General features: G+C 43.3%; 1 protein-coding gene and 1 pseudogene across 1 annotated transcript; one reads left to right on the forward strand and one right to left on the reverse strand.

Moving 5' to 3' along the window:
• Positions 1–5,221: 5,221 nt before the first annotated feature.
• Positions 5,222–10,239, reverse strand: LOC125508330 (calcineurin B-like protein 6). The gene is made up of 9 exons (XM_048673014.2): positions 9,963–10,239; positions 9,524–9,690; positions 9,349–9,431; positions 9,184–9,243; positions 8,313–8,421; positions 7,556–7,608; positions 6,157–6,237; positions 5,957–6,069; positions 5,222–5,534 (listed from the first exon to the last, which is right to left on the reverse strand). Exons 2-9 carry the CDS (start codon positions 9,645–9,647, stop codon positions 5,477–5,479), a joined length of 681 nt encoding a protein of 226 aa, XP_048528971.1. The 5' UTR covers positions 9,648–9,690; positions 9,963–10,239; the 3' UTR covers positions 5,222–5,476.
• Positions 10,240–14,940: 4,701 nt separating this feature from the next.
• Positions 14,941–17,039, forward strand: LOC147971020 (uncharacterized; annotated as a pseudogene).
• Positions 17,040–27,223: the final 10,184 nt, after the last annotated feature.

Raw genomic sequence — 27,223 nt, forward strand, 5'->3', positions numbered from 1 at the left:
TTGATGTGTATCATATGGTGTTATTTTAGTACGAACTCTAGGGCTGTTTGTGACACTTATAGGAATGGCTCAATAGATTGATCAGAAAAGATGACTTTGAAGTGGTTTCATACCCTAAAACAATTTCATCTTATGTTCTCCGCTAGATAAGAACTTTGGAGTGATTCTTTATCGCACGTTGAGAGATTGTTATATGATTCCATTATGTTAGCACTATTGAGAGATTGCACTAGTGAAAGTATGAACCCTAGACCTTGTTTTCAAGCATTGCAATACCATTTGTGCTCAGTTTTATCACTTGCTACCTTGTTGTTTTTATATTTTCATATTACAAAAACCTATATCTTCTATCCATACTACACTTGTATCACCATCTCTTCGCTGAACTAGTGCACCTATACAATTTTTCATTGTATTGGGTGTGTTGGGGACACAAGGGATTTCTTGTATTTGGTTGAAGGGTTGTTTGAGAGAGACCATCTTCATCCTATGCCTCCCACGGATTGATAAACCTTAGGTCATCCACTGGAGGGAAAATTGCTACTGTCCTACCAAACTCTGCGCTTGGAGGCCCAACACGAGTCTACAAGAACAAGTTGTGTAGTAGACATCAGACGTCGACATGGATGCATCCGCTTCGAGCGACCAAGTCCGCATCCGCCCCACCGCCTAGAAGGAAGGTGCCATCCGCCCTAGTCATGACTGACTCTGTTCGACCAGACGATTGGCTAGTTATGCATGGATGGACACAACAGGAGGCATTAGAGACGGTGTATGACTCGTCACAACTCGAATGGGCAAGAATAGGTTCAGGAATCGTCGGCTCCGGATCTTCCTAGGTCTTGTTCTATGAAATGATGGAGCAAGACATGGTATAATTTTTGCCCCTCTTTGTATTTATTCGTCTGCTTGTTCATTATGCCACTGAATCAATTTAGGGATGCATGTGCCATTGAATCATTTTAGCATTGCATATGCCATCAAATCTTTTTGTTGCATACATCATTAGTAATCATGATCATTTTAGGAGGCTATCATGACAGACATGATCAATGATGGTCAAGAGCCTATGCATTATGACTTGGGGATATCAACTCTCCTACGTATGATGTTGGGAAAACACCGACCACTCGTAAACAGAAAAAAGAAGAAGATACCAAAGACAAGAGGTCCGACAAGCAAGCAGGATGTTTTCTTGTGTGAAGTTTGGTTGGCCACAAGCATTGGCCCTATATGTGGAACTAAGCAAAAGGGCAATAATTATTGGAAAAATATCCACAAGCATTACCATGTACACAAGGAATATGTGGATCCTAACCCTATCCATAGCACCCACAATGTGACCTCTCTCCAACATAGATGGCCCATCATCCAACAGAGCATGACAAGTTTTGCAGCCACTATTCTTCCGTGGTTGGCCGGAACCAAAGAGGTGTTGGACTCAAGAGTCATGTAAGTTGACTTGCTTCATATTGTCATCATTTGCATTGCTGGCTATGTTTGTTGCATTCTCATGAGTGATTCTTGTTTGTTAGATGGGTTTGGCGGACACTTTGTATGAACAAACAGAGGGGAAGGCATTCACTATGTGCCATTGTTGGTTGAAATTGAGTGAGAAACTGAAAGTGCAACTAATCACTAGGTGGTTTCTGTAATTTATAACAACATGTACATCATTTAACTAATACCTATTGAAAGATTATTTCAGGAAAGTTCAATGTAGGTATGACAAGGAAATGTGAATGTGGACCCCTCAAATACAAAAGAACATGGATTGGCAAAAGCTCCAAGGCTCTAAATTTTTGGTTAAGTGATCCAAGACCACATTGAGTCCTTAGGAAAGCCAATACTATTAAAAGGGGATGAGGTTTTGATAATGAGTCATTTGCTCAAGTTCTTGAAGATATTTATCCAAAACCCTCAATCACACCCTCACAGTACAATATGTCCAAAACCCTAAAGTTATTCTCGGACCCACCGAAACACTTACATCCGGACCCACCGAGATACACTGGACAGAGCCGCTACCTAAACCCTAGAAACTCGGTGTCGCTAAGATGACATTCGGTCCCACCGAAATGTGTGTGCCAACTCTCTGTAACCCATCGTGTTCATTTCAGAATTACCGGGTGAAAATGATCAGAATAACCAAGATTTGGAAAGTGCTTAGGTCATCACTAATCGGTCTCACCGAAACGTCTGAAGTTCAAACCTTTTACATTAGTTGGTCCCATCGAGTTTTTCACCCAGTTCCACCAACTTGTGCATAAAGGTGTGTAACGGTTAGATCTTTGGTGATAGCTATATATACCCCACCCACATCAGATACTCTCAGAGATAGCAACCAGGATGAAGCCACCACTTCCCATATCCATTTTCTAAGAGAGAACTACCTACACTTGTGTTGAGATCAAGGGATTCCACTCCAATCATTTGTTCCTTGATTTCTAGCACCCTCAAGTTGCTTTCCACTCCAATCCTTCTCCCAACATCATGCCAAATCTATGAGAGAGTGATTGAGTGTTGAGAATACTATCTTTTGAAGCGCAAGAGAAAGGAGTTCATCATCATCAACAACATCTATTACCTTTTGGAGAGTGGTGTCTCCTAGATTGGTTAAGTGACACTTGGGAGCCTCCAAAGCTTGTGGAGTTGAACCAAGAGTTTGTAAGGGCAAGGAGATCGCCTACTTCATGAAGATCTACCCGAGTGAGGCTAGTCCTTCGTGGATGTAAGCCATGATGGCATAGAAAAAGTTGCTTCTTCATGGACCTTTCGTGGGTGGAGCCATCTGTGAACTCACAGAGTTGTTACCCCATGGGTTGAAGTCTCCAACAATGTGGATGTACGATAGCACCACCGATCGGAACCACACCAAAAATCTCTGTGTCTTCGTTGCGTTTGATATCTTCAATCCCCTCCTTTATGTTCATATGCAAAGTCTTTGCTTTTCGCTACCTATTATCTAGACTTGCATGTGTAGGGTGTTGTGTGTGAATTGCTAAAAGTTGCCAAGAACTAAAATTGGGAAAAGGCTAAGTTTTATTTGGTCAAGTAGTCTAATCACCCCCACCCCTCTAGACCTACTTGCGATCCTACAGAAACCAAAGTGGCAACAATTCATCGATGACCTCAAGAACAACAAAAAGAAGTTGAAGAAAAATGATGGCTCAAGCTCCCAACGATCTATTGGATTGGATGACAAAGATGAGGAAGGTTGTCGGTGTCAAAACTGGCCGATCTCGGGTAGGGGGTCCCGAACTGTGCATCTGAGGATCGAAGGTAACATGAGGCAGGGGACACGAGTTTACCCAGGTTCGGGCCCTCTAATGGAGGTAATACCCTACTTTCTGCTTGATTGACTTTGATGAGTATAGGGGTTACAAGAGTCGATCTACCTCGAGATCGTAATGGCTAAACCCTAGATGTCTAGCCTGTATGATTTGTCTTAGCCTCTACGGACTAAAACCCTCCGGTTTATATAGACACCAGAGGGACCTAGGGTTGTACATAGTCAGTTTACAGAGAAAGGAAACTACACATCCGGACGCCAAGCTTGCCATCCACGCAAAGGAGAGTCCCATCCGGACACGGGGGGAGGCCTTCTATCTTGTATCTTCACGGCCCATCAGTCCGGCCCATGTCACATAGCCCGGACGCCCAGGGACCCCCTAATCCAGGACTCCCTCAAAGGTGGAGGGGACGAGCGACAAGCCACCGTGTCAAAGATGAACCGCTAAGTGATGGAAAACAAGTGGGAGAAGGGTAGGGCCGTGCGTGACGCTGCAACGAGCAAAATGTCCCCCACATGGACGAGCATTTTCTCCACCAAGGAGGAAAAGAAGGAAGGGATATTGAGAGCTCTTCTTGGATGCGCAAAAAGAAAAGATGGTTAGGAGCAAGAGAGGATGAACAATAAGTTGCAGCTTCGGAAGGAGAATCGACTTAGAGGAGGCGTATGTCAAATAGGAGATGGGGAAGGCAAAGACTTTTGGATCAATTGAGCTCGAGAAAGAGAGGTTGCAACTAGCCCGGGACACTGAGGATTCGAAGATCATGTTGCCCAATCCTTCCCTCTTGGATCCGAAAGGCAATAAGTGACTTGAGGCAAAGGAGATGAACGGGCGCAATGCAAACACTGAATGATTCATTCTTGTATCACATGTTTATTAATTGTCATATTTTCTTTTGGCATGTGTTGAACTGTGCTTTATTTTGCATTTTTGCATTGCTAAATTCGCGATGAATTTGTGATATATGATGGACCTGCATGGATTCAAGGGTTTCAATATGAGGGGTGTGCTTGCTCGGGAGGACAAATGAGAAGCAAGCTATCCGGGGATACGCCCACAAACATTTAGGGATGCGAATTTGCGTAGTCCGACTATAGATGCTCTAAGACTTCTTTCAATGTAAAGGTGCTTAGATGAGGTGCTAAGTGCATTAAATACCTTAGCACATAGGTGCTTAACTTGTTGTTGCCAAGCATACTTTATTTAATGAGTTAGCACCTAAAGTCTTTCATGCATTGGTCAAATTGTCTCATTCAAGTTGTTTGCCTAGGTTCCCACGCTTGGCATTGATTCTTTCTGCGGTCACCAAAGTACTCTTTCCTTTCTTTAAATGTTGTGTCATGTCATTTTTTCATTTATGTGACATGCTTAGTACTCCACGGTGAAGCACTAGGAAGGGCCTAAGGTTGACTTAAGATGTACACACCTGTGCTTACCAACGTAACCAACCATGACCAACGGGCATGTTAAGACCAAGAAACGTAAGGATGGGCAATTATCACCGCACATAGGAAGAGCAAATCATGTCAACACAAACGCCCTATGCCGGCACGGACGAGGATTCCCTGCCGTGGGCTAGCCTACCTTCGAGTCACTGACACATGGGTCCCACAGAGCACGGGCCCACCTGTCAATGACTTAAAGGCATGCTAAACAATGCAAATGTCTAGAGTAAAAAAAGAAAAAGAACAAGAAAAAACTTCACCTGAAGAATATCAAAGCGTCACCAAAGTCGTAACGTATATTTCACCTTAAAAAAGAAAAGCTTCCAGCTATGCAGCCACCAAAACTGAACGATGGCACGGGAGTAACAAGCAACACCACAAGAACAACCAAATGAATGAAAGAAACAGTAGAACGATAAAATATAACGGCTGCTTATCAGTAACTACTCGCATGGGCAACTAGGCATCCAAAGATCAACTAGGTATCCAAAGATCGTTTATACATAAGGAACAGTTAATTCTAGATTATACTCGGGTATATACAAAAGAAGAGCCCTCACACGAGGAGATTGCTGGGAATTCACATTTTAAAGAAGTGAAAAAATTACAAGAATTGTTCCAAGCACAAGAAGGATATCGCCAAAAAGGAATAAAGAAATAAAAATACACAAGGTCCACCTACGACATAGTCTGCCGTGGTCTTTCACAAGCTTCAGTGGTAACCTAGAAACTGGATTCTCAAGCATCCTCGACCTGAGAGTTGAAGACAAAGCTTGGAAATGTTGTGGTAATATCCCTGTTGATGAAGTATTTTATAATTAGAACAAATCCACAGTTATTAATCAAGCCGTAAGAAGGGAATCAAACTGTTGTTACTGCTGTGCAAAATAAAGGGACCTGTTTTCTGACTCTGAATGTGTAATCTCGAACCACATCAGCATTTTCAACCTAGTTTCGAGTTACAACCATGTATATTATTCACATGCCATGCCCCTCTGCTAATCGAGCAAGTTGAATTATAGTACTCCAAAGTTAAATGGGCTATGTTCTGTGAGATCAGAAAATGCAGAGGAAATCGATCCTTAAGAATTTAGCATGCTGAGCTTCACACATGTATCCCACGGAGATGAAGTAGGTACTGATCAGTAAGACAACTTGACTCGAGTTGGGGGGGAGGGGGGGGGGGGGGGGGTAACAAACAGGGTCGGCCATACAGACCTTAGATATGGGAGTGTCATATTCTTCAACAAAGATGGATGCCTCAAGACAAGATTGCGCCATTCCTCCTTGTCGATTTTACCATCGTGCTTTGTATCTGCTTCCTCAAATGTCTAGCGATGTAGAAAAAAATTGCCCCCTTAAGCAAAAGAATAAATTCAACAGACATACATCATAGCAAAAGTATACTCTAAGAATACCTTGTCGATAATACCCTCTATAACCTCATCAGAAAGGTTCATTCCTGATTCAGCAAGTGTTGCAACCACCATTTGCTTCACCTGACAATTAAGGCACACAATGACTTTTTCCCAAGGTGATTGCTCCTAGCTGCACTTTATGTTATATAGACATGTTTTCTCCAAGCACAAAACAATGGAGTAACATTAAGGGTGTGTTTGGTTTCTATCATCGGGTGGAATGTCATGGGTCGGTTCCGTCCCGAAGGCCCATTCCCGTGTTCGGTCCATCTAAGGAATCGGAACCCACTCGTTCCATGGAACAGCATATTCGCTGATTATGCGGAACCAAGTCATACCTCCGAATCGGCCGGACGACACGGAACGGCTCGCTCTCACCCCTCCCGCGACTCTCACTCACCCTGAATCTCAGCGCCGCCACCCCTCGTCTGTCTCGCGCACTCGATCTGAGACGCCGCCAGGCAGCCTCGCCTCTCTCCCTCTCCCGTGTATGGTGGCGGCGGATGGAAAGAGCAGCAGCGCTCCCATCCACAGCGGCGGCGGGCTAGCAACGACGCTCCTGGCGACAGCAGCGGCTCGCAGGTAAGAGAGAGACAGGGAGGCTCGCATGGAAGAGAGGCACAATGGCCAAAAGGGATAGCCGGCGTGGGCGTTCGATGGTCTACAAATTGGGACCTCGTCAAGCAGTAGCACCCGCCCCATGGCACCAATCTGCACGCGCGTGGACATGAACACCACTGTGTGTATGCGCCGGCCACTCCTGTCAAGAAGAAGAGCTGTTGTGCAGCCGCTCTAGCTTTATACAGAGTGATCTTTGCTCCAGCGTATGTGCATGCCGCTTAATTTTGCAATTTTTTCCAATTGAAATCCAATTTAATGTTTATAGAATTTTTTTTGAGCAATTTGCAGTTGACGATTTTCGACTGTATGCGTCAGTTGATGTCAAAGTTGAACCAATTGTTATAAGCACAAGCATATAAGTAATAATCTCACCATTCCTACACCAAATGCATACTATTCCGTCTCTCATACCAAACAATAAAACATAACCATTCCATTCCATCTAATTGCTCCTACCAAACGCGAAGAAGGAACCGACCCATTCCAAAGGAATGGAACCATGACATTCCGTTCCACTTCGTTCCTCAACCAAACACACCCTAAGATGGAAGGGTTGCAGAAGGGCGTCAGTTTCTATGTACGAGTGCTTCACACGGTTAACTCGATTAAGTTATTGCTGACATGCATAGCTCTCTCACCACACTTACTTTTCACTGTCACTAAAATAAATTCCTTGAACAGGAACACGATTGACAGTATGAACAGATGGACTACTAACTCATAACAAAATACAATAGAACAGAAAAAGAGTTCACAATATGAAAAATGAAGGTAGTACCTCTTGCTTTTCAATGAAACCTTGTTGTTTGAGATCATAGAGTTTGAAAGCAACTGCAGGTAGTTCATATATGGCATAAGATTAGAAGAACAGATGATTTAGTACGACACAAGCATAAATTCTGACTGATGCCAATGCTATGTATACATGAACTCAAGAAGAGATTGAGACAAAAGGGCATTCATGTGCTTGCGTGCAAGAAACCAAAGAAGAAAATTGAACGCAACATGGCCTAAGTAATAACAGATGAGTGTGTATGAACTGCCTAAGACTGGGATCCATATGTATCTACACACCACCCTCCCTCGGCCCCTCACTTCCAGGGTGGTCTCCACATACAACTAAATTAAAAGAGATAGTGTCTAGCTGCAAGCTGCAAGCTGCAACCACTAGGATTCCAATTATAGTTATTCTAAATTGCAGGGTTGAGTATATCAATGATAACAGTTTGTGTGCTCCACATACAACTAAATTAAAAGAGATAGTGTCTGGCTGCAAGCTGCAACCACTAGGATTCCAATGATAGTTCGTCTAAATTGCAGGGTTGAGTATATCAATGATAACAGTTTGTGTGCATCTGCCAGTGAAGTCAACAGCCAGCTAACTTTTCATATTCATTTGCTAAGCAGCAATAATTGAAGATCCATGTCTTGAAAAATTGTCGCATCGAAGAGGGAAAACCTAGACTTAATCCTCGCTGAAACATGTCACATTATCTAGGTAAAATAAATGAAAAAAATAAAGCATGATGGCTTACAATCAATTTTGTCATCAACTGGTGCATTAGGATGGAATACAGAAAGAGCTCGCACAAATTCTTCAAATTCAAGAATCCCATTGTGCTTCGTATCGAACAAATCAAACACCTAAATAGATTAAAGTACAGCATCAATAAGTATTGACATCAGATCATCAAAAAGAATTGTGTTATATGTCCATGTTCACGAAGTAATGATTTGTAACAGCAGCAGGAAGTGGTAAGTCCTTGCAAATTTGCCTACTTCATATTTATATATAACCATGTTTTTAGAGTAAATATACCTAGATTTTGATTTACTGCCTACCTTTGCAGATTTTGGTTCTCATTACAATATTGATATAGGAATAATAGCATAAGATGGAATAAATATTCATAATTTAGATACACAAGTGTACTTATCTACTATGTATGTTTATTGTTTTAAGGTTTTTCCTATTTCGTTATATCATTATTATAGATTAGAGCTCAATTAGCATTAGTTTTAGGCTGCAATAACTTATGACAGCCTAAAGCTACTCAAAAGTCAGCTAGTGCATGGTGAAATGCCGAAATGCTGCGTCAGCAACTGGAGACATGTGGGAGTGCAAGCCCAAGCACATAACACATGTGACATGGCAAATGACCAAAACTTCAAAGCTCAAGCTTATAGTGTTTTAGATAACTCCACGGAAAACTGCCTCGCTGCCAATGTTCATACTGCATTCAAGATGCTTCCATGCAGTATATAAGTACGAAACGCTACATGAAAGGTGAACCAAATAACCAATAGCACAAAAGAACAAATAAAACAAGTACCAACCAAATATCACGAACAAAACAACATGGACTTTTTGTGACAACATAAAAAACAGAAGCCACGCAGACATACCCGGTCAGCAAACATGCTATCTTTCCTGTTAGTCTTAAACAGCGCCAGTTGGAATTCTTCCTGCATATACAACAGGCAAGGCCTTGGTATGAGATTGAGCTCGATGGAGTGTAAGTTGTCAACAACCACACTACAGACCCATCGAAATCGGCAGAAGTTACTAACCTTATTAATCACACCATCATCAACCACAGCACTGCTGATCTTCTTGAACAACTCATACAATGCCTCAATCTCATTTACGCTAACTGCACAACAAGGAATTTATAAATAAATGGAGGTACGAGATATTGGCTGATCCGGTAAATGGAGGTAAGAAACTGGAGACGAAGAAACATACAAACTGTTTCCCTTGCCAGACGCTCAGGATCCTCGAGGCCCTTGGGACGATTTGGTATGTCGAGATCGCAGCACTTGAGCAGGAGAGCAGCGAGCCGTCGCAACCCTTCCGGGAAATCCACCATTTCACACTCCACCAGAAGCCAGATCAACGCGGCTCACACACACCTGCGACGATCAACAAGGAGATGCGGATCAAGCATGCATGATTGCCAACCGAAAAAATCCCAACCCGCGTGTATTCCAAACGCGAAATCAAGCCAGATATAGAAATCCCTTGGATTCCGCGCACATTCTCGCCTCAATCGCGCTCTCCTCCGACGCGCTTACCCCTCCACGGATCGGGATCCCCGCGCCGCGACGCGAGGAGAAGCGCGACGACGGCCGATGGCACCAAGATTGATGAATTGGGGATTAGGGAGATGATTTTGGGGTGTCACCTCATTGAGCCATCCCTGCGGCGGAGTGTGGGTACGGGAGCGACGGTCGCCGGCGGTGAGGCAGACGAGGCGGTGATGGGAGAGGCGAGAGGAGGAGGAAGAGGAGCGCCACGTCAGCGGTTCTGGAACCTGGGGAGGATGCCGTCGGGATCTGAACCTGGGAGGATGCCTATCGAGCCATCCCTCGTCTCTCCCGCACGTCCGCTCTTCCTGTCGATTGTTTTTCTCTTTTTTCTTAGCAAAACCTGTCAATTGATATCGTGGGTGCGTGGCTCATCCTGAATCGGCCCATTAAAACAGAAATCACTCGGCTCCACCCACCTAGCATCTGAAATGGGACCTTCTAATGCGCGCCTTCTGGGTATTTCCTAACGGGCGCCTTAAGCTCCCGTGTCTTCACTAACCGCAAACGGGCGCATACCCCCGCGCCGAGATGGGCCGGCCCATATTGCTTCCGATTTTCCGTCTAACAAAAAGAGGAGGAGGAAGAGGAGCGCCACGTCAGCAGTTCTGGAACCTGGGGAGGATGCCGTCGGGATCTGAACCTGGGAGGATGCCTATCGAGCCATCCCTCGTCTCTCGCGCACGTCCGCTCTTCCTGTCGATTGTTTTTCTCTTTTTTCTTAGCAAAACCTGTCAATTGGTATCGTGGGTGCGTCGCTCATCCTGAGCCGGCCCATTAAAACAGAAATCACTCGGCTCCACCCACCTAGCATCTGAAATGGGACCTCCTAATGCGCGCCTTCTGGGCATTTCCTAACGGGCGCCTTAAGCTCCCGTGTCTTCACTAACCGCAAACGGGCGCATACCCCCGCGCCGAGATGGGCCGGCCCATATTGCTTCCGATTTTCCGTCTAACAAAAAGAGTGCGAGCAGCGGGTTTCGAACGTACGACCTCGTCATGCAAGCCAGCTACGTTAGCCAACACTACCAATACGACATAACTGGGTAAGGACAACCTTTCCAGTGGTTTATTATCCCATCATTTCCTTCTTCTTTTTCCTTTTATTTTTTCCTTTTTGTATTTCTATGAGAATAGTTCAACGGATTTTATGAATGTTCTTTGAAATTTGGTGAACTTTTTCAATTCGATGAACTTTTTTCAAATCATATGAATTGTAAAATCAGTGAACTTTTTTAAATTTGGTGAATTTTTTCCAAATTCAATGAACTTTTTTTCAAATTCAATGAACTTTTTTCCAAATCAGTTAACTTTTTTTCAAATTCAATGAACTTTTTGAAATTCGATGAACTTTTTAAAAATTCAATGAACTTTTTTCCAAAATCAGTGAACTTTTTTGAGATTTGTGAACTTTTTTTGAAATCGGTGAACTTTTTTCAAATTGATGAGCTTTTCCATTTTTTATGAACTTTTTTTCCTTTTTTCGTGATATTTTTTGAAATCTGTGGACACTCAAATTTTGTTCAATTCTTTTTTCAGAAGGAATCACGGTTTTTTATATAGCGCGGCTAAACTTTACTCTTAAATGATTCACGTTGCAATGTTTCCAGATGGTCATATGTGGTCTAGTGGTCACCCTACCCCATGCGCTGCGGCTTGTTGGCTCGAGTTCGAGAGACCTCCTCGACAGCGCCTTAAGCGCCACTTGGAGCAAGCGGCGCCCACGCAGGCGCCTTCATGGGCCGGCCCATAATAAGATCGCTCCCTCGCTTCGTTTCCTTTTAGCTTCTGTTCGTTCGCTCGATCAACTCAGCTCATTTTTTTTTCTTTATGGTTTTGTTGGTTCAGGAAACAAAAACGCCTCCGGTTCTTGAATTCAAAAAGGTACAGAAATTTGTAAAAAGTTCATTGATTCAGAAAAGTGAAAAATTTAAAAACAGTTCATCGAATAGGAAAAATTGTCATCGAATTTGAAAAAGTTCATCGAGTTTAAAAATAGTTCATCAAATTTGAAAAAATAGTTCATGAAGTTTGAAAGAGCTCATCGGATTTGAAAAAAAGTTCACCAAAATTCAAAAAAGTTCATTGAAATTCAAAAAAGTTCATCGAAATTCAAAAACGTTCATTGAATAAAAGTTCACCGAATTTGAAAAAAGTTCTTCAAAGTTAAAAAAAGTTCATTGATTTTACAAATTAGAAAGTTCACGAAAAAAGTTCATTGAATTTTAAAAAACGTTCATTGAAATTCAAAAAAGTTCATCGAAATTCAAAAATGTTCATCGAATAAAAGTTCACCGAATTTGAAAAAAGTTCATCGAAGTTGAAAAAAGTTAATTGAACTTTAAAAAAAGTTCATCAAGTTTACGAGTTAGAAAGTTCACGAAAAAATTTCATTGAATTTTAAAAAACATTCATCGAGGATTTTGAATAAATAGTTCACTGTTTTTTTAAATCATGCATTTTGGGAAAAAATAAGAAAAAGAAAACGGGGAAATAAAAAATAAAAGAAACATAAAAGTAGATACAATAAAAGAAAAAGGATCTCACGAATCAGAGCAATGTAGTTGCGAAGTTGGCTAGCGTAGCTGAGGTAAAATGCAGAGCGCGCGAGTTCGAGTGTCACCGGCTGCAGTTTTTGCAGTTCTGAAACAGAATAATATGGATAAATGGGCCGGCCCATCGCGCAGGGAGGGGTGTGCGCCCGTTTGCGGAAACACCTAATTCGGGCGCCTTAAGCGCCCGAATAGGGTTTGGCCGGGTTCGAATCCTCCCAGGAGCAAAGATTCATGGTGGATTTTTTGCGCCAGAAATACATTTTTCAGTGGCCTGCGTATTCATGGGCCGGCCCACTAGCGGGCCGCAGTGGGCGCCCGGGTCCTCAACCGGCGCTTAAGGCGTCCTGTAGGAGCTCCCCGCCTTCTGCGCCGGTTAAAGGTTCCGGCGCCCACGCTCCTGCACATATGGGTTGGCCCACCGCGAGCGACGTGATCGATTGTCCCGCGAAGAAAACACAAAAAAATAGCGCGTACGAGGAATCGAACTCGCGCCGTGCAGCTAGAACTAACGAAAATGTTCAGCTAACCACCACACCACCTCAGCGCCAGTGATTAACAACAACGCGAAAACTTTAAGAATCATTTTGCCCGCGCTATTTATTAGACTTTTGAGTTATTTCATTTTTTGAAAAGTTTATTTTTTTATGAAAAAGGGCTCATCAAATTTCAAAAATAGTTCACAAATATTTTTTTATGAACTTAAAAAACAGTTCATCAAAGTTTTTTAAAAAGTTCATTGATTTTGAGAAAAGTTCACCAAATTTTAAAAATGTTCATTGAATTAGAAAAAAAGTTCATTGAATTTGAAAAAAAGTTCACCAAGTTTGAAAAAAAGTTCATTGATTTTGAGAAAAGTTCACCAAATTTTAAAAATGTTCATTGAATTCAAAAAAAGTTCATCGAATTTGAAAAAAGTTCATAGAATTTGAAAAAAGTTCACAGAATTTGTAAAAAAGTTCATTGAATTTGAAAAAAGTTCAATGAATTTGAAAAAATGTTCATTGAATTTGAAAAGGTTCATCAAATTCGAAAAAAGTTCACGAATATTAAAAAAATGTATTTTTAGAAAAGTTTAGCAAAAAAACTGTTCCAAACAACGAAAAAGGAAATAAAATAAAAAATCCCAAACCAAAGCATTCTAGGAAAAAAAGAAAAATAACAAAGAGTATAACAAGGAAAAAGCTTTGAGTAAACAATTTCAGGAGGGTGGCTTGTTGGTTGTCACAGCGAACACGGAGCCAGGAGATCGGTAGTTCGAGTCACGTTGCACACGCTCTTTTTTGCGTCTCTAAAAACAGGAAAAAAAAGTAACGTGGGCCGGCCCAGGGCGGTGCGTGGGGTGTACGCCCTGTACGGTTAAGCCTATAACCGGCGCTACGGGTGCCGTTTAGGAAATGCCATCTGAAATGGGCATACATCTCAAAAAAAGACAAAAAAATTGAAATGAGCATGCCACTCAAGAAAAGAATCTGAAATGGGCATGGCAAACTAACCTGGCACGTGAACGACTATGATTGTACTATGTTAAAAGAAAAACTGAACTGGACACGTGTCACGGCACCCACTACTACCTCGTCCGTGCGTCAAGGCCAACCAACTGATGGAGTGAAGACCCGGCCCAAGAGAGCCAAGAGGCCCAACAGGCTGTTCGACCCAGCCACCTGGGAGCTAGGTGGGTGAGTCGATAAGTAGGAGTGAGCCCGGTGTGGAGGGCACGGAATTGTAATCAGCTGACTCCCTTCCTCATTTTTCCCCTTTCTCCCTGCCTACTGTATCCTCTCCTCCTCTTGATCCCCTTTCTCCTCAAGAACCCTAGCTACCAATCTCCACCTGTATCGCCATGATTGAGTGAATCGAGCACGAGGGACGTAACATATGGTGTCAGAGCTGCTTGATTACCTGAAGAAGCCGACGTTTACCACGCACCAGCAGCGACAAAACGGCGAGATGGAGCAGCAAGTTGAGGAGATGGCAGTGGCGCTCAAGGCCATCCAGGAGCAGAACGCCGCCATACAGAAGGCGGTGGCGGTCACCACCACCATCATCGCCGAGATCCAGCCGGTTGTCGCCAATCTGGCCGCATGGAAGCCGATGCTGGAGAAGTCACTCTCCGACGTGCAGCAGGAGTTGGGCGGGGTGCGCAAGGAGCTGGATGTCATTGCACGCAACACCGTGCTTGGCCTCAAGCCGGGGGACCTCCCTCCCATCTTCCCTCGACCGGGAGGTGCGCCGCTACCTCGGGCCGGCTGCAGCCCCCACGGGCCTGAAGGCCACCGCGTCGACCAAGCTCACCGGGGGGTAGGCTCTGGAGCGGTTACCACTCTAGTCCCACCTCCGGTCATGGGTATGGCTCCACCCCTGAATTTCCTTTCCTCTGCGGGTCAATTTTCGGCCGATCATCGCTCTCGACCGCCCGGGCGGTCACCACTGCGGGGCACGTCCATATCTGGCAGCCCGCTACCACCACGATCTCGTAGCCCGTTCCGCCATCACGTCCACGCCTGTAATTCCTAGGCCTAAGATGGATTTCCCTCAATTTTGGGGGGAACTCCCACGCAGTTGGAAACGCAATTGCGAGTCCTACTTCCGCATCTTCCATTTGGATCCAGTGCTTTGGGTAGACACTACTGCTATGCAGTTTACAGGAGCGGCTATGGTGTGGCTCAAAAACAATGATTTCGACCTGCACCATATGGGTGGGAAAAAATTTGCACTACAGTTTGTGATCAGTTTGAGAGGAACGAGTTCACAGTGTTGTTGCGCCAGTTGTTTCACTTGCGGCAAACGAACTCCGTGTCTGATGACACTACCAAGTTCACAGAGATCATGCATTCCCTGTTAGGCCATAGTACCACTTGGGATCCTGCTATGTTTCCCTCCCGATTTGTTGATGGGTTGTGTGATGAAATTCGCGTTGTTGTGTTAGTTCATAATCCAAAAGATCTTGATACTGATGTTTCTTTGGCTTACTTATAGGAGCAGACGTTGGAGATCTCCAAATGGTGGGAGCCAAGGCGTTCGAAGAGCGCAGCTGGCAACAGGACGGGCAGCGGGTCCCATCTCAAGGGGGCTATGCCTTTGCCGGCACCGCCAGGGCGACCACCTCCCACGAGTGTTGCGCCGGCTGATGAACGCCGGGGGGGGGGGGGGCAGCAGCTGATGGGCCAAGAGGAAGCAACTCTATGGAAGATAGGTTGTCGACTCTTCGAGCTTATCGCGGGGCCAGAGGACTCTGCTATATGTGTGGGGAACGGTGGAGCCGGGATCACAAATGTGCAGCGGTAGTCCAACTTCATGTGGTACAAGAGATGTTTGATGTTCTAGGGATGTCCAGTGGTTCTTCAGGAGAAGAGCATTCAGACACCGTGAGTGAATGTCATACCATATCCAGGGTAGCTGTGCAAGATTCGGTTGCGCCGTGGACATTACGGCTGCAAGGGAAAATTCAAAATCAGCAGGTACTAATGCTCATTGATTCAGGCAGTTCGCACAGTTTCGTCAGCTTAGAGTTGGCTGCTAAATTGCAAGGAGTGCACCAAACTTCACATGTGCTGAAAGTGAAGATAGCCGATGGAGGTCTACTTCTTAGCAATCAAGCAATCACAAAGTGCATTTGGTCAGTGCAAGGACACAAGTTTTGTTCGGATCTCAAGGTTCTGCCTCTTGGCTGTTACAATATGATCATCGAAATGGATTGGCTGGAACAACACAGTCCAATGGATGTGCACTGGGGACAAGTTGATGGCATTTATGCATCATGGGAAGAACATCACTTTCCAAGGATTACAGTCGCACACCAAGGAGTGTTACCCGGTGACCATGGATCAGATTCACTTCATGGTGAGTTGTAATGATGTGCACCAATTGGTTCATCTTCAAGTAGTGGACACCAAACAGAAGCAATAGCCAGAAATGGAGATACCACCACTTGTAGCTCAACTCATCGACAAGTTCCAGTCCTTGTTTGAGGCTCCAAAAGGCTTACCATCTGCCTGGCCATTCGACCACAAAATACCACTCATTCCTGGTGCCCAACCAGTGAACATCAAACCCTACCAGTACAATCCCTTGCAGAAGGATGAGATCAAGAAGCAGGTCCAGGAAATGCTTGACCAGGGTATTATCCAGCCCAGTTACAACCCATTTGCTTCGCCAGTGCTGCTTGTACATAAGGACTTGACTTAGCGGTTCTATGTGGACTATCGGCAGCTAAATGTTATCACAGTCAAAGATCGTTTCCCAATGCCAGTGATAGAAGAGTTGTTGGATGAACTGGCCGAATCAAAGTGGTTCACTAGCTTGGACCTGAAGGTAGGTTTTTGTCAAATTCGGATGGCGCCAGAGGATGTATATAAAATTGCCTTCAAAACTCACTTGGGGCACTATGAGTTCAAGGTTATGGCTTATGGATTGTGCTGTGATCCGGGCACATTTCAAGGGGGCATGCATTTCATTCCGGGGCCGCTACTGCGTCATGGAGTACTTGTGTTCATTGATGATATCCTGGTCCATAATGAAACCCTGGAAGAGCACGTTAAACTTCTTCGGCAAGTCTTTGAACTGTTGGAAAAGCATCAGCTCAAGGTGAAGCTATCCAGGTGCAAGTTTGCTCAGCAATAGCTCACTTACCTAGGGCATGTCATCAGCGAAAAAGGGGTTGCCACCAATGAGAAAAATGTGACTGCTGTCAGGGATTGGCCGACGTCCACAGGTGTGAAGCGGGTCCGGGGATTTCTCGGCTTGGCAGGATATTATAGGCGCTTTGTCCGTGATTTTGGGCTGATCAGCCGTCCACTTACGAATCTGTTGAAGAAGCACTTGATTTTCGTTTGGTCCGTAGAAGCAAATGAAGCTTTTAACCATCTAAAAAAGGCTTTGATTACTGCACCGGTACTGGTGCTCCCTGGCTTCGATAGGCCTTTTGAAATTGAGACTGATGCGTCCGAGTTTGGAGTTGGGGCTGTGTTGATTCAAGAAGGGCACCCTCTAGCCTTCCTCAGCAAAGCTTTGGGCCCGAAGAACCGTGGATTGTCCACTTATGAGAAGGAATATATGGCAATCTTAATGGTTGTTGATCGCTGGCGTTCCTATCTGCAAGGGAGTGAGTTCGTCATCTGGACTAACCAGAGTGCTCTGTCTCACTTGAATGATGAACGGTTAGTGACGCCATGGCAGAGGCGTGCTTATACCAAGCTCATGGGGCTGCAATACAAAGTGGTATACAGAAAAGGGACTGCGAACAAAGCGGTTGATGCCTTACACGATGGGATGCTGAGGTTTCAGCTGTCTCTGTTGCAATGCCAGTGTGGCTGGATGAAGTCGTGCAAGGCTAAACAGTCAGATGACAGTGCGAAGGAAATCTTGCTTCGCTGCAGTGAGTTGGATGACCCTAACTCAAATTACATGGTTCGGTATGGGGTGATACTTTACAAAGGTAGAGTTCGGGTGGGGGCTAACACAGCCATGCAACAGAAACTCTTGCATGCTATCCATGCCAGTGCCACAGGGGGTACTCCGACATTCATGCCACCCATGACAGGCTCCGGCGTCTCTTTTCTTGGCCGAGAATGAGGCAAGATGTGGTGAAATTCATATTCGAGTGCAACATTTGCAAACAGACAAAACTGAACGGTTCGTCCACCTGGACTACTCGAACCTCTGCCCATTCCCGCTCACGCCTGGCACACCGTTACTCTGGATTTTGTGGAAGGGTTGCCTGTGTCCAGAGGCTATTCGTGCATCATGGTGGTGGTGGATAAGTTGACCATGTATGCTCACTTCATTCCGTTAGCACACCCGTTCACAGCCTTGCAAGTCGCTACAACGTTTATGACCCATGTCTACAAACTTCACGGGCTACCTTATGCTTTTGTCTCAGACCACGACAAGGTTTTCACCAATGCTTTGTGGAAGGAGTTGTTTAAGTAGGTTGGGACTGAACTTTGGATGTCATCCGCTTATCACCCGCAGACGGATGGGACCACACAGAGGGTCAATCAGTGCATGGAGACTTACCTTCACTGTTTTGTTCACTCCTGCCCGCAACGATGGTTCCAGTGGCTGCACCTTGCTGAGTTCTGGTACAACACGACCTCTCACTCTGCGCTGCAAGCTTCTCTGTTTGAGGTACTCTATGGGCATCCCCCTCGCCATTTTGGGATCATTGATGTGTCTGTTGCAGCCCCAGTGGATTTAGTCACTTGGCATGAGGAGAGGGAAGTGATTACAGCTCTGTTGAAGCAACAGTTGGAGCGATCCAAGCAGAGAATGAAAGACCAAGCGGACAAACATCGTTCCGGGAGGGCTTTTGCAGTGGGGGACTGGGTGTATGTGAAGCTGCAGCCTTATGTTTAGGTTTCGGTTGCAGCTCGAGCTAACCACAAGTTGTCCTTCAGATATTTTGGGCCATTTTAGGTGACGGCGCAGATTGGCACGGTGGCGTATCGTGTTCAACTTCTAGAAGGCAGCCGAGTTCACCCGGTGTTCCACGTATCCCTACTGCGAGCTGCTCTACCACCGAACACTGACGTGGTCTTTGTTCTTCTGGAGTCTCCATTGTCACATGTAGCGCCGGATTTTCCCGAGCGTGTGCTCACTCGTCGGATCATCACCAAAGGCCAGGTGCAACTTCCTCAGGTACTGATCAAGTGGTCATCTCAACCGAAGGCGTTGGCAACCTGGGAAGATTTCTTCGAGCTTCAAGTCGTTTCCCGGGAGCTGTGGCTTGGGGACAAGCCGTTTTTGAAGACCGGGGGGATGTCACGGCACCCACTACTACATCGTCCGTGCATCAAGGCCTACCAAGTGATGGAGTGAAGACCCGGCCCAAGAGAGCCAAGAGACCCAACAGGCTGTTCGACCCAGCCACCTGGGAGCTAGGTGGGTGAGTCAATAAGTAGGAGTGAGCCCGGTGTGGAGGGCACGTAATTGTAATCAGCTGACTCCCTTCCTCGTTTTCCCCTTTCTCCCTGCCTACTATATTCTATCCTCCTCCCGATCCCCTTTCTCCTCAAGAACCCTAGCTACCTGATAACCCACAAGTATAGGGGATCGCAACCGTTTTCGAGGGTAGAGTATTCAACCCAAATTTATAGATTCGACACAAGGGGAGCCAAAGAATATTTGAAGGTATTAGCAGCTGAGTTGTCAATTCAACGACGCCTGGAGATTAATTATCTGCAGCAAGTAATCAGTAGCAAAGTAATGTGATAGTTTTGATAATAGTAGCAGTAGCAATGTTAACGGTAACAGTGATAGCAATAGTTTTGTAGCAAGTGTAACAGTGATGATAGCAGTAGTAACTTAGCAAGAACAATATAAGGTAAATTCATAGGCATTGGATCGGTGACTTGTTGGATGATATTCATCATGAGACAGTTATAACCTAGGGCGATACGACACTAGCTCCAATTCATCGATATAATGTAGGCATGTATTCCGTAAATAGTCATACGTGCTTTATTAAAAGAACTTGCATGACATATTTTGTCCTACCCTCCCATGGCAGCGGGGTCATATTGGAAACTAAGGGATATTAAGGCCTCCTTTTAATAGAGAACCGAAACAAAGCATTAACACATAGTGAATACATGAACTCCTCAAACTACAGTAATCACCGAAAGAAGTCCCAGTTATTGTCACTCTGGGGTTACCGGATCATAACACGTAGTAGGTGACTATAACTTGCAAGATCGGATTTAGAACATGGATATAATGGCGATAACATAAACGGTTCAGATATGTAATCATGGCACCCGGGCCCAAAGTGACAAGCATTAAGCATGGCAAAGTCATATCAACATCAATCTAAGAACATAATGGATACTAGGGATCAAGCCCTAACAAAACTAACTCGATTACATGATGAATCTCATCCAACTCCTCACCGACCAGCGAGCCTACGAAGGAATTACTCACTCCTGGTGGGGACCATCATGGAATTGGCGATGGAGAAGGGTTGGTGATGACGAAGAACGAAGATCCCCCTCTCCGGAGCCCCAAACGGACTCCAGGTCTGCCCTCCTGAGGAAGAATAGGGCTTGGCGGCGGCTCCGTCTCGTGGATCGCGATAATTCTGTCTCACTTATTTTTTCTCTCCGAAAATAGGATTTTCTAGCGTTGGTTTCAGGGTCTGCGGGGCCACCAGGTGGGGACAACCCCCCTGGGTGCGCCAGGAGAGGGGGCGCGCCCTGGTGGGTTGTGCCCACCCAGGTGCCCCTCTCCGGTAGGTCTTGGCTCCAGATATTCTTATATATTATATAAAAATTCCTCGCAAAGTTTTGTTCCATTCCGAGAACTTTTATTTTTGCACAAAAACAACACCATGGTAGTTTTGCTGAAAATAGTGTCACTCCGGGGTTAGTTTCATTCAAATCATGCAAATTAGAGTCCAAAACAAGAGGAAAAGCGTTAGGAAAAGTAGATACGTTGGAGACGTATCAACTCCCCCAAGCTTAAACCTTTGCTTGTCCTCAAGCAATTCAGTTGATAAACTGAAAGTGAAAAAGAAAAACTTCTACGAACTCTTTTGCTCTTGTTTGCATAAATAAGCTTATACAACACCCAGGTTTTCAGCCAATCATTATAACTAACCATGCCGACAATAACTCTTAAAGATTATAATGGCTCATATCAATGACACAATCAGCTAGTAGGCAATAATAAGACATCTCAAACGGCAACACATTGTCCAAACAACCATGATATAATATGACAATAGTGGTATCTTGCTAGCCCTTTCTGAGACCGCAAAACATAAATGCAGAGCACCTCCAAAGTCCAAGCAGCGACTAAACATTGTAATTCATGGTAGAAAAGATCCAGTCATGATGCACCCAACATTAGCTACACACAATGCATAAGTCATGACAGTTGTGCTCTCTCAGTTTCTAGCGCTTGTTTTAGAAGGTGATGACACAACATAAAAGTAAATAGAAAGTCCCTTCATAGAGGGAAGCAGTGATTTGCAGAGGTGCCAGAGCTCAAGTTTTAAAACAGAGATAAATGATATTTTGAGACATGCACCCTTCTCATTTACTTCACGACTATCAATTATCAATATCTCCCATGCTAAACAAGCTAGTGGCGGTTCCCAAGCGATAAAAGTAAAGGTTTTGACTCCATTGGGAGTTTTTGTTTGACTATTCGAGCGATTAACTCTTGTATTTTGCAGTTTGGGATTGGGCATCCCTATTACCGCCCTTTTCTCGTGCGATGGCGAGTGAATAAACACTCGACCTGAGAATAACCCGCTTAGCATGGAAGATACCGACCACCTCCTGTCGTTCCATGAACGATCCAGGCACACAAAATGGATAATTTTTTAGAAGTTTTTTAGAGGTGACACATGCAAATTTACTTAGGACGGCGGGGTAATACCGCATATAGGTAGGTATGGTGGACTCATCTGGAATAACTTTGGGTTCAAGGTTTTTGATGTACAAGCAGAATCCCCACTTAGTATAGGCGAAGGCTAGCAATTAGATTGAGAAGCGGCCAGCTAGAGAGCAACAATGATCATGATCATGCATTATGCATAAGTAACATTAGACACTAGCATGAGTAGGATATGATCACCATGAACATAATTATCATAGAGGCTATGTTGGTTTTGATTCAACTACATGCATGAACATGTACCAAGTCAAGCCACTTGAACATTCAGAGGAGGATACGATATCATCATACTACATCACAATCATTTTAACGCAATGTTGATATCCAAGATAAATCATTATTCACTCCCAGTTACTTATGCATGACATGAGAAACTATAATCTATAATTGTCATTGCAAACATGTTTAATCATAATGGGCTGAATCATGGATACTAGGTTAAACATATTTACACAAAAAGAACAAGTCGAGTTCAGACCAGTTTCTCTCTTCCACGGCCAGTTCATTTAATATCGTCATTATTGCCTTTCACTTGCACGACCGAACGATGTGAAAATAATAATAGTGCAAGAATGCCATGGACTAAGCTGGAATCTGCAAAACATTTTATTCAACAGGAGAAGGCAAGGTAGAATGGGCTCTTTATTAGTTCAACAATTATTCAATTGAGAGCCACTCAACATTTTCATCGTGGTCTTCTCCTTGGTACAACTCGAATAAAAGAAAAGAATTTTAGAGAAACACACTGAAATATTTTTGGAGTTTTTAGTTTTCTTGAGCAAGCAAATAAAAGAGAAAAGTAAAAACGAGGAAAACTATTTACACGGGAAAACTCCCAACAAGCAAAAGAAGAACAAGGAAATATTTTTGGATTTTCTTCTTAATATTACAGCTAAGCATGTATAGAAAGTAAATTAGCTACAACTAATTTTTTTGGTTTTTCTGAAGTTTTTCAAACACACAAGAAGAGAGCAAGAAAAATAAATCTAAGCATGGATGATACAATGAAAAAGTGTGAACACCGACAAGATGAACAAGTGGACATGAATGTAATGTCGGTGAGAAACACGTACTCCCCCAAGCTTAGGCTTTTGGCCTAACTTGGTAATCGATCAGTAGTCCGGATAGTAGTAGGGGTATTGACAAGCGGGCATTCACTGATCCCACTGTGGAGGCTCCTCCTGTGCTGCCTCCTTGGCAGCCTAAGCGTTCCAATAGGCGATGATGTCTGCAGTCATGATCTTATATCCGCCCCTGGCAACTGGATCAAACAAATCAGGAGCAGGCAACAGAATAATATCGCGAGTTTCAACACTAAAGACCAAGTTATAAGGAATAGGAATGTTAGGACAATCCTGTGCAAGAAAATGATGGTGTTCCATGGCTGCACGGTCTAAGTAAACCTTGGCCAGAGGGTAATCATGAGGGTGTATCCCGACATTAAAGTGGTCTGCCAAGTGAGTAGCATAAATCCCACCATGGATTTTACCCTGAGATTTATTAAGATGGAGGCGACGAGCCACAATAGCTCCCAAGCTATAAGTGTTGTCGCCCTCTAGTGCACGAGTAAAACAGCAAGGTCTGGTGAACTCAATGCACCCACCTTCTCTCTAGCAAGCAAGCATTTTGTAATGAAAAGTGCAAAGTAATGAACATCAGGAAAATGCAAGCCAGCGGCAGTGGTAGCTGACACCCCTCTCTCATCTCCCACAGTCAAAGTATGATAGAATGCCTCAAACCCAGCCGGCCTAGGCTCGACCAAGCTCCCATCAGAGGGGATCATGCATATGTTACAAAATTCAGTAAGTGGTATCTGATGGTTTTCAACATATAAGTCAAAGCTAACTTCAGGAGGATTATTCCTAGGCAGGAAAGTAAAGCTCTGGACAAAAATATTTGTAAGGATTTGGTTTTGTTCACACTCATCTGCGATGAAGTCGGTGAGGCCGGCATTCACAGCATATTGCATGAACTCCTGAAGAATTCCAGCCTCTTCCAGGAACGGGGTGTGCGGCCATTCGCATGGCTGTACCTCCCCTGACCTCTGAGGATGGAGATCACTATCATATGACTCCCCAATAACACCCTTGGAGTTCTTCTTGGAGCCAAACTTCCTAAAGATATTCATGGTTTTCCTCTGAACAAAATTCTGAAATTTATTAGCCCACAAAAGTTTCTCAACAAAACTTCACAAAAATGATACCAACTACTCATAGGGATACATAGAGGCCATAGCAAGCATTCAAATTACTTAGAACACTAAGAATTCAACGTGCAAGCACATCTACAGTGGCACCAAGAGTAGCTAATTATTCAAAATATAAATCATTAAAATAAAAACTAATTGGACGAACGGTGGAGTCACATACCAAGCAACAATCCCCCGAAACAGTTTCGGAAACGGAGCTTCAAGCAAAGAGATCGAAATCTGCGGGTTTGATGTCAAGAACACGAGAGAGAGAGAGAGCAATGGAGAATTTTTTCTGGAGGTAGGTGATGATGTAGTGTAAAGAGATAAGTGAGAGGGCCCATGTGGGGACCACAACCCGCCAGGGTACGCCCAGGTGGGTTGTGCCCACCTGGTGCACCTCCCTATGATGTTATTTGCACAAAAAATTCTTAAATATTTAGAAAAAACCGTATTAAATTTTCAGGGCATCCTGAGAACTTTTATTTTTGGGTCATTTTTTATTGCACGGGAAAATCAGAAAACAGACAGAACATGGCATTTTATTTTATTTTATTTAACTAATAAAAAAAGAGAATAAAAAGTAGGGACAAAAAGTAGTGCTTACTAAATTCATCAACTTCATACCATTCAAAAATGATCCAAAGGTTGATCAAGTCTTATTAACAACCACTTTCGATTAGCATGAAACCGAAGAACTTTCATAAATCACTAAGTTACCTCAATGGGGATATGCATTTCCCCAACAATAAGCATTTCATATTTCTTTTTGACAGTAGGTAGAGGTATTTGAAAACTTCCAATAGTGATTGTAGGAGATTTTTCAATAACATTAATACCATTCACTTGGAATTGTGTTGTTCGGAAAGTGCACCGTATGCTCATTGCCATTGATATGAAAAGTGACCTTGATTTTATTGCAACTAATAACAGCCCCTGCATTATTCAAGAAGGGTCTACCAAGGATAATCAACATGTTGTTGTCCTCAGACATCTCAAGTATAACAAAGTTAGTCAAAATAGTAACATTAGCAACAACAACGGGCACATCCTCATAGATACCGATAGGCATGGCAGTTGATTTGTAAGCCATTTGCAAAGATATCTCAGTAGGTGTGAGTTTATTAAAATCAAGTCTTTTATATAAAGAGAAAGGCATAACACTAACACCAGCTCAAAAATCACACAAAACAGTTTTCACATAATTCTTTTTGATAGAGCAAGGTATAGTTGGTATTCCTGGATCTCTAGGTTTTTTAGGTACTCCATATTTAAAAGTATTATTAGCAAGCATAGTGGAGATTTCAGCTTCCGGTATTTTTCTCTTATTAGTGATGATGTCTTTCATATACTTTGCATAAGGAGGCATTTTCAAGATATCAGTCAAGCAAATACGCAAAAAGACCGGCCTCAGCATTTCAGCAAAGCGTTCAAATTCTTCATCATCATTATTTTTAGTTGAATTAGGTGGAAAAGGCATAGGTTTTTGAACCCATGGTTCTCTTTCTTTACCGTGTTTTCTAGCCACAAAGTCTCTTTTATCATATCTTTTTTTCTTAGGTTGTGGGTTATCAAGATCAACAGGTGGTTCTATCTCAACATCATTGTCTGGTTCTTTATTATTTGGTTGAGTATCTTCATGAACATTAGCATTATATTTTTCATTATCACTAGGTGAGTGTTCATTACCAGACTGAGTTTCAGCATCTGAGATAGAAACTTCATTATCATTGTCAGAGGTTTCTCTATTTCGGGTTCACTAGGAGCATGCGAAGTCCTATCCTTCTTCCTTTTCTTTTTCTTTTTAGAAGGACTAGGTGCACTAGTGTTAGCTCTTTGTGAATCTTGTTCAATTATTTTTGGGTGTCCCTCAGGATAAAGTGGTTCCTGAGTCATTGTACCTCCTCTAGTTGCTACTCTAACAAAAAAGTCATGCATATTATTATTCATTTCATCAAGCAATTCTCTTTGAGATCTAGCAACTTGTTCTAACTGAGTTTGAACCATAGAAGCATGCTTTCCAACACCTCCAACATCATTTTATATTCTAAATAACAAGTCACTCAAGCGAGCAATCATATTAGAATTGTATTTCAATTGTTTCATAACATTTGCATTGAAGTGATCTTGTTTTCTAATATAATTTTCAAACTCATAAAGGCATTGGCTAGGATGCATTGTGAGGATTGTCATTATCACTGAACTTCATAAGAGAATTTACCTCTACCACCTTAGGCAGTGGTGGTGTATTAAGCCCATGTATTTCTTCAATAGGAGGTAAAATTTTAACATCATCAGCTTTAACACCTTTTTCCTTCATAGATTTGTTTGCCTCTTGCATATCTTCAGGACTGAGATATAATATACCCCTCTTCTTCAGAGTGGGTTTAGGCGGTGGTTCAGGAATAGTCCAGTCATCATAATTTTTCAATATGTTATTCAATAATTCTTTAGCTTGTCCAACAGTTCGTTCCCTGAAAACACAACCAGCACAACTATCTAGGAAGTCCCTAGAAGCATCGGTTAGTCCATTACAGAAGATATCAAGTATTTCATTTTTCTTAAGAGGATGATCATGCAAAACATTAAGTAATTGGCAAAGCCTCCCCAAGCTTGTGGGAGACTCTCTTCTTTAATTTGCACAAAGTTAAATATTTCCTGTAAGGCAGCTTGTTTCTTATGAGCACAATTTTTTTTCCAGAGAAGTAATAAATCATATCCTGGGGACTACACACACAACCAGGAGCAAGAGTATTGTACCAAGCTTTAGCATCACCCTTTAATGAGAAAGGAAATAATTTGAGAATAAAGTAATAGCGAGTTTTCTCATCATGAGTAAAAAGGGTGGCTATGTCATTCAACTTAGTAAGATGTGCCACAATAGTTTCAATTTCATAACCATGGAAAGGATCAGATTCAACCAAAGTAATTAACTCTGGGTCGACAGAGAATTCATAATCCTTATCATCAATAAAGATAGGTGAAGTAGCAAACTTAGGATCACATTTCATTCTAGCATTCAGAGATTTTCTTTATACTTGCATAATAATTTCTCTAGATCATCTCTATCATTGCAAGCAAGAATATCTCTAGTTGTTTCTTCACTCATAACATAACCTTCCGGTACCTTAGGCAATTCATATCTAGGAAGGCTAGTCCTAGTAGGTCTTTCAGGAGATTCAGTTTCAAGCTCCTCATCAGATTCAACAACATCATGTTG

The sequence above is a fragment of the Triticum urartu genome, chromosome 5A (assembly GCF_056163025.1).
Source record: "Triticum urartu cultivar PI428250 chromosome 5A, HENAU_Tu73, whole genome shotgun sequence".
Taxonomy (NCBI): domain Eukaryota; kingdom Viridiplantae; phylum Streptophyta; class Magnoliopsida; order Poales; family Poaceae; genus Triticum; species Triticum urartu.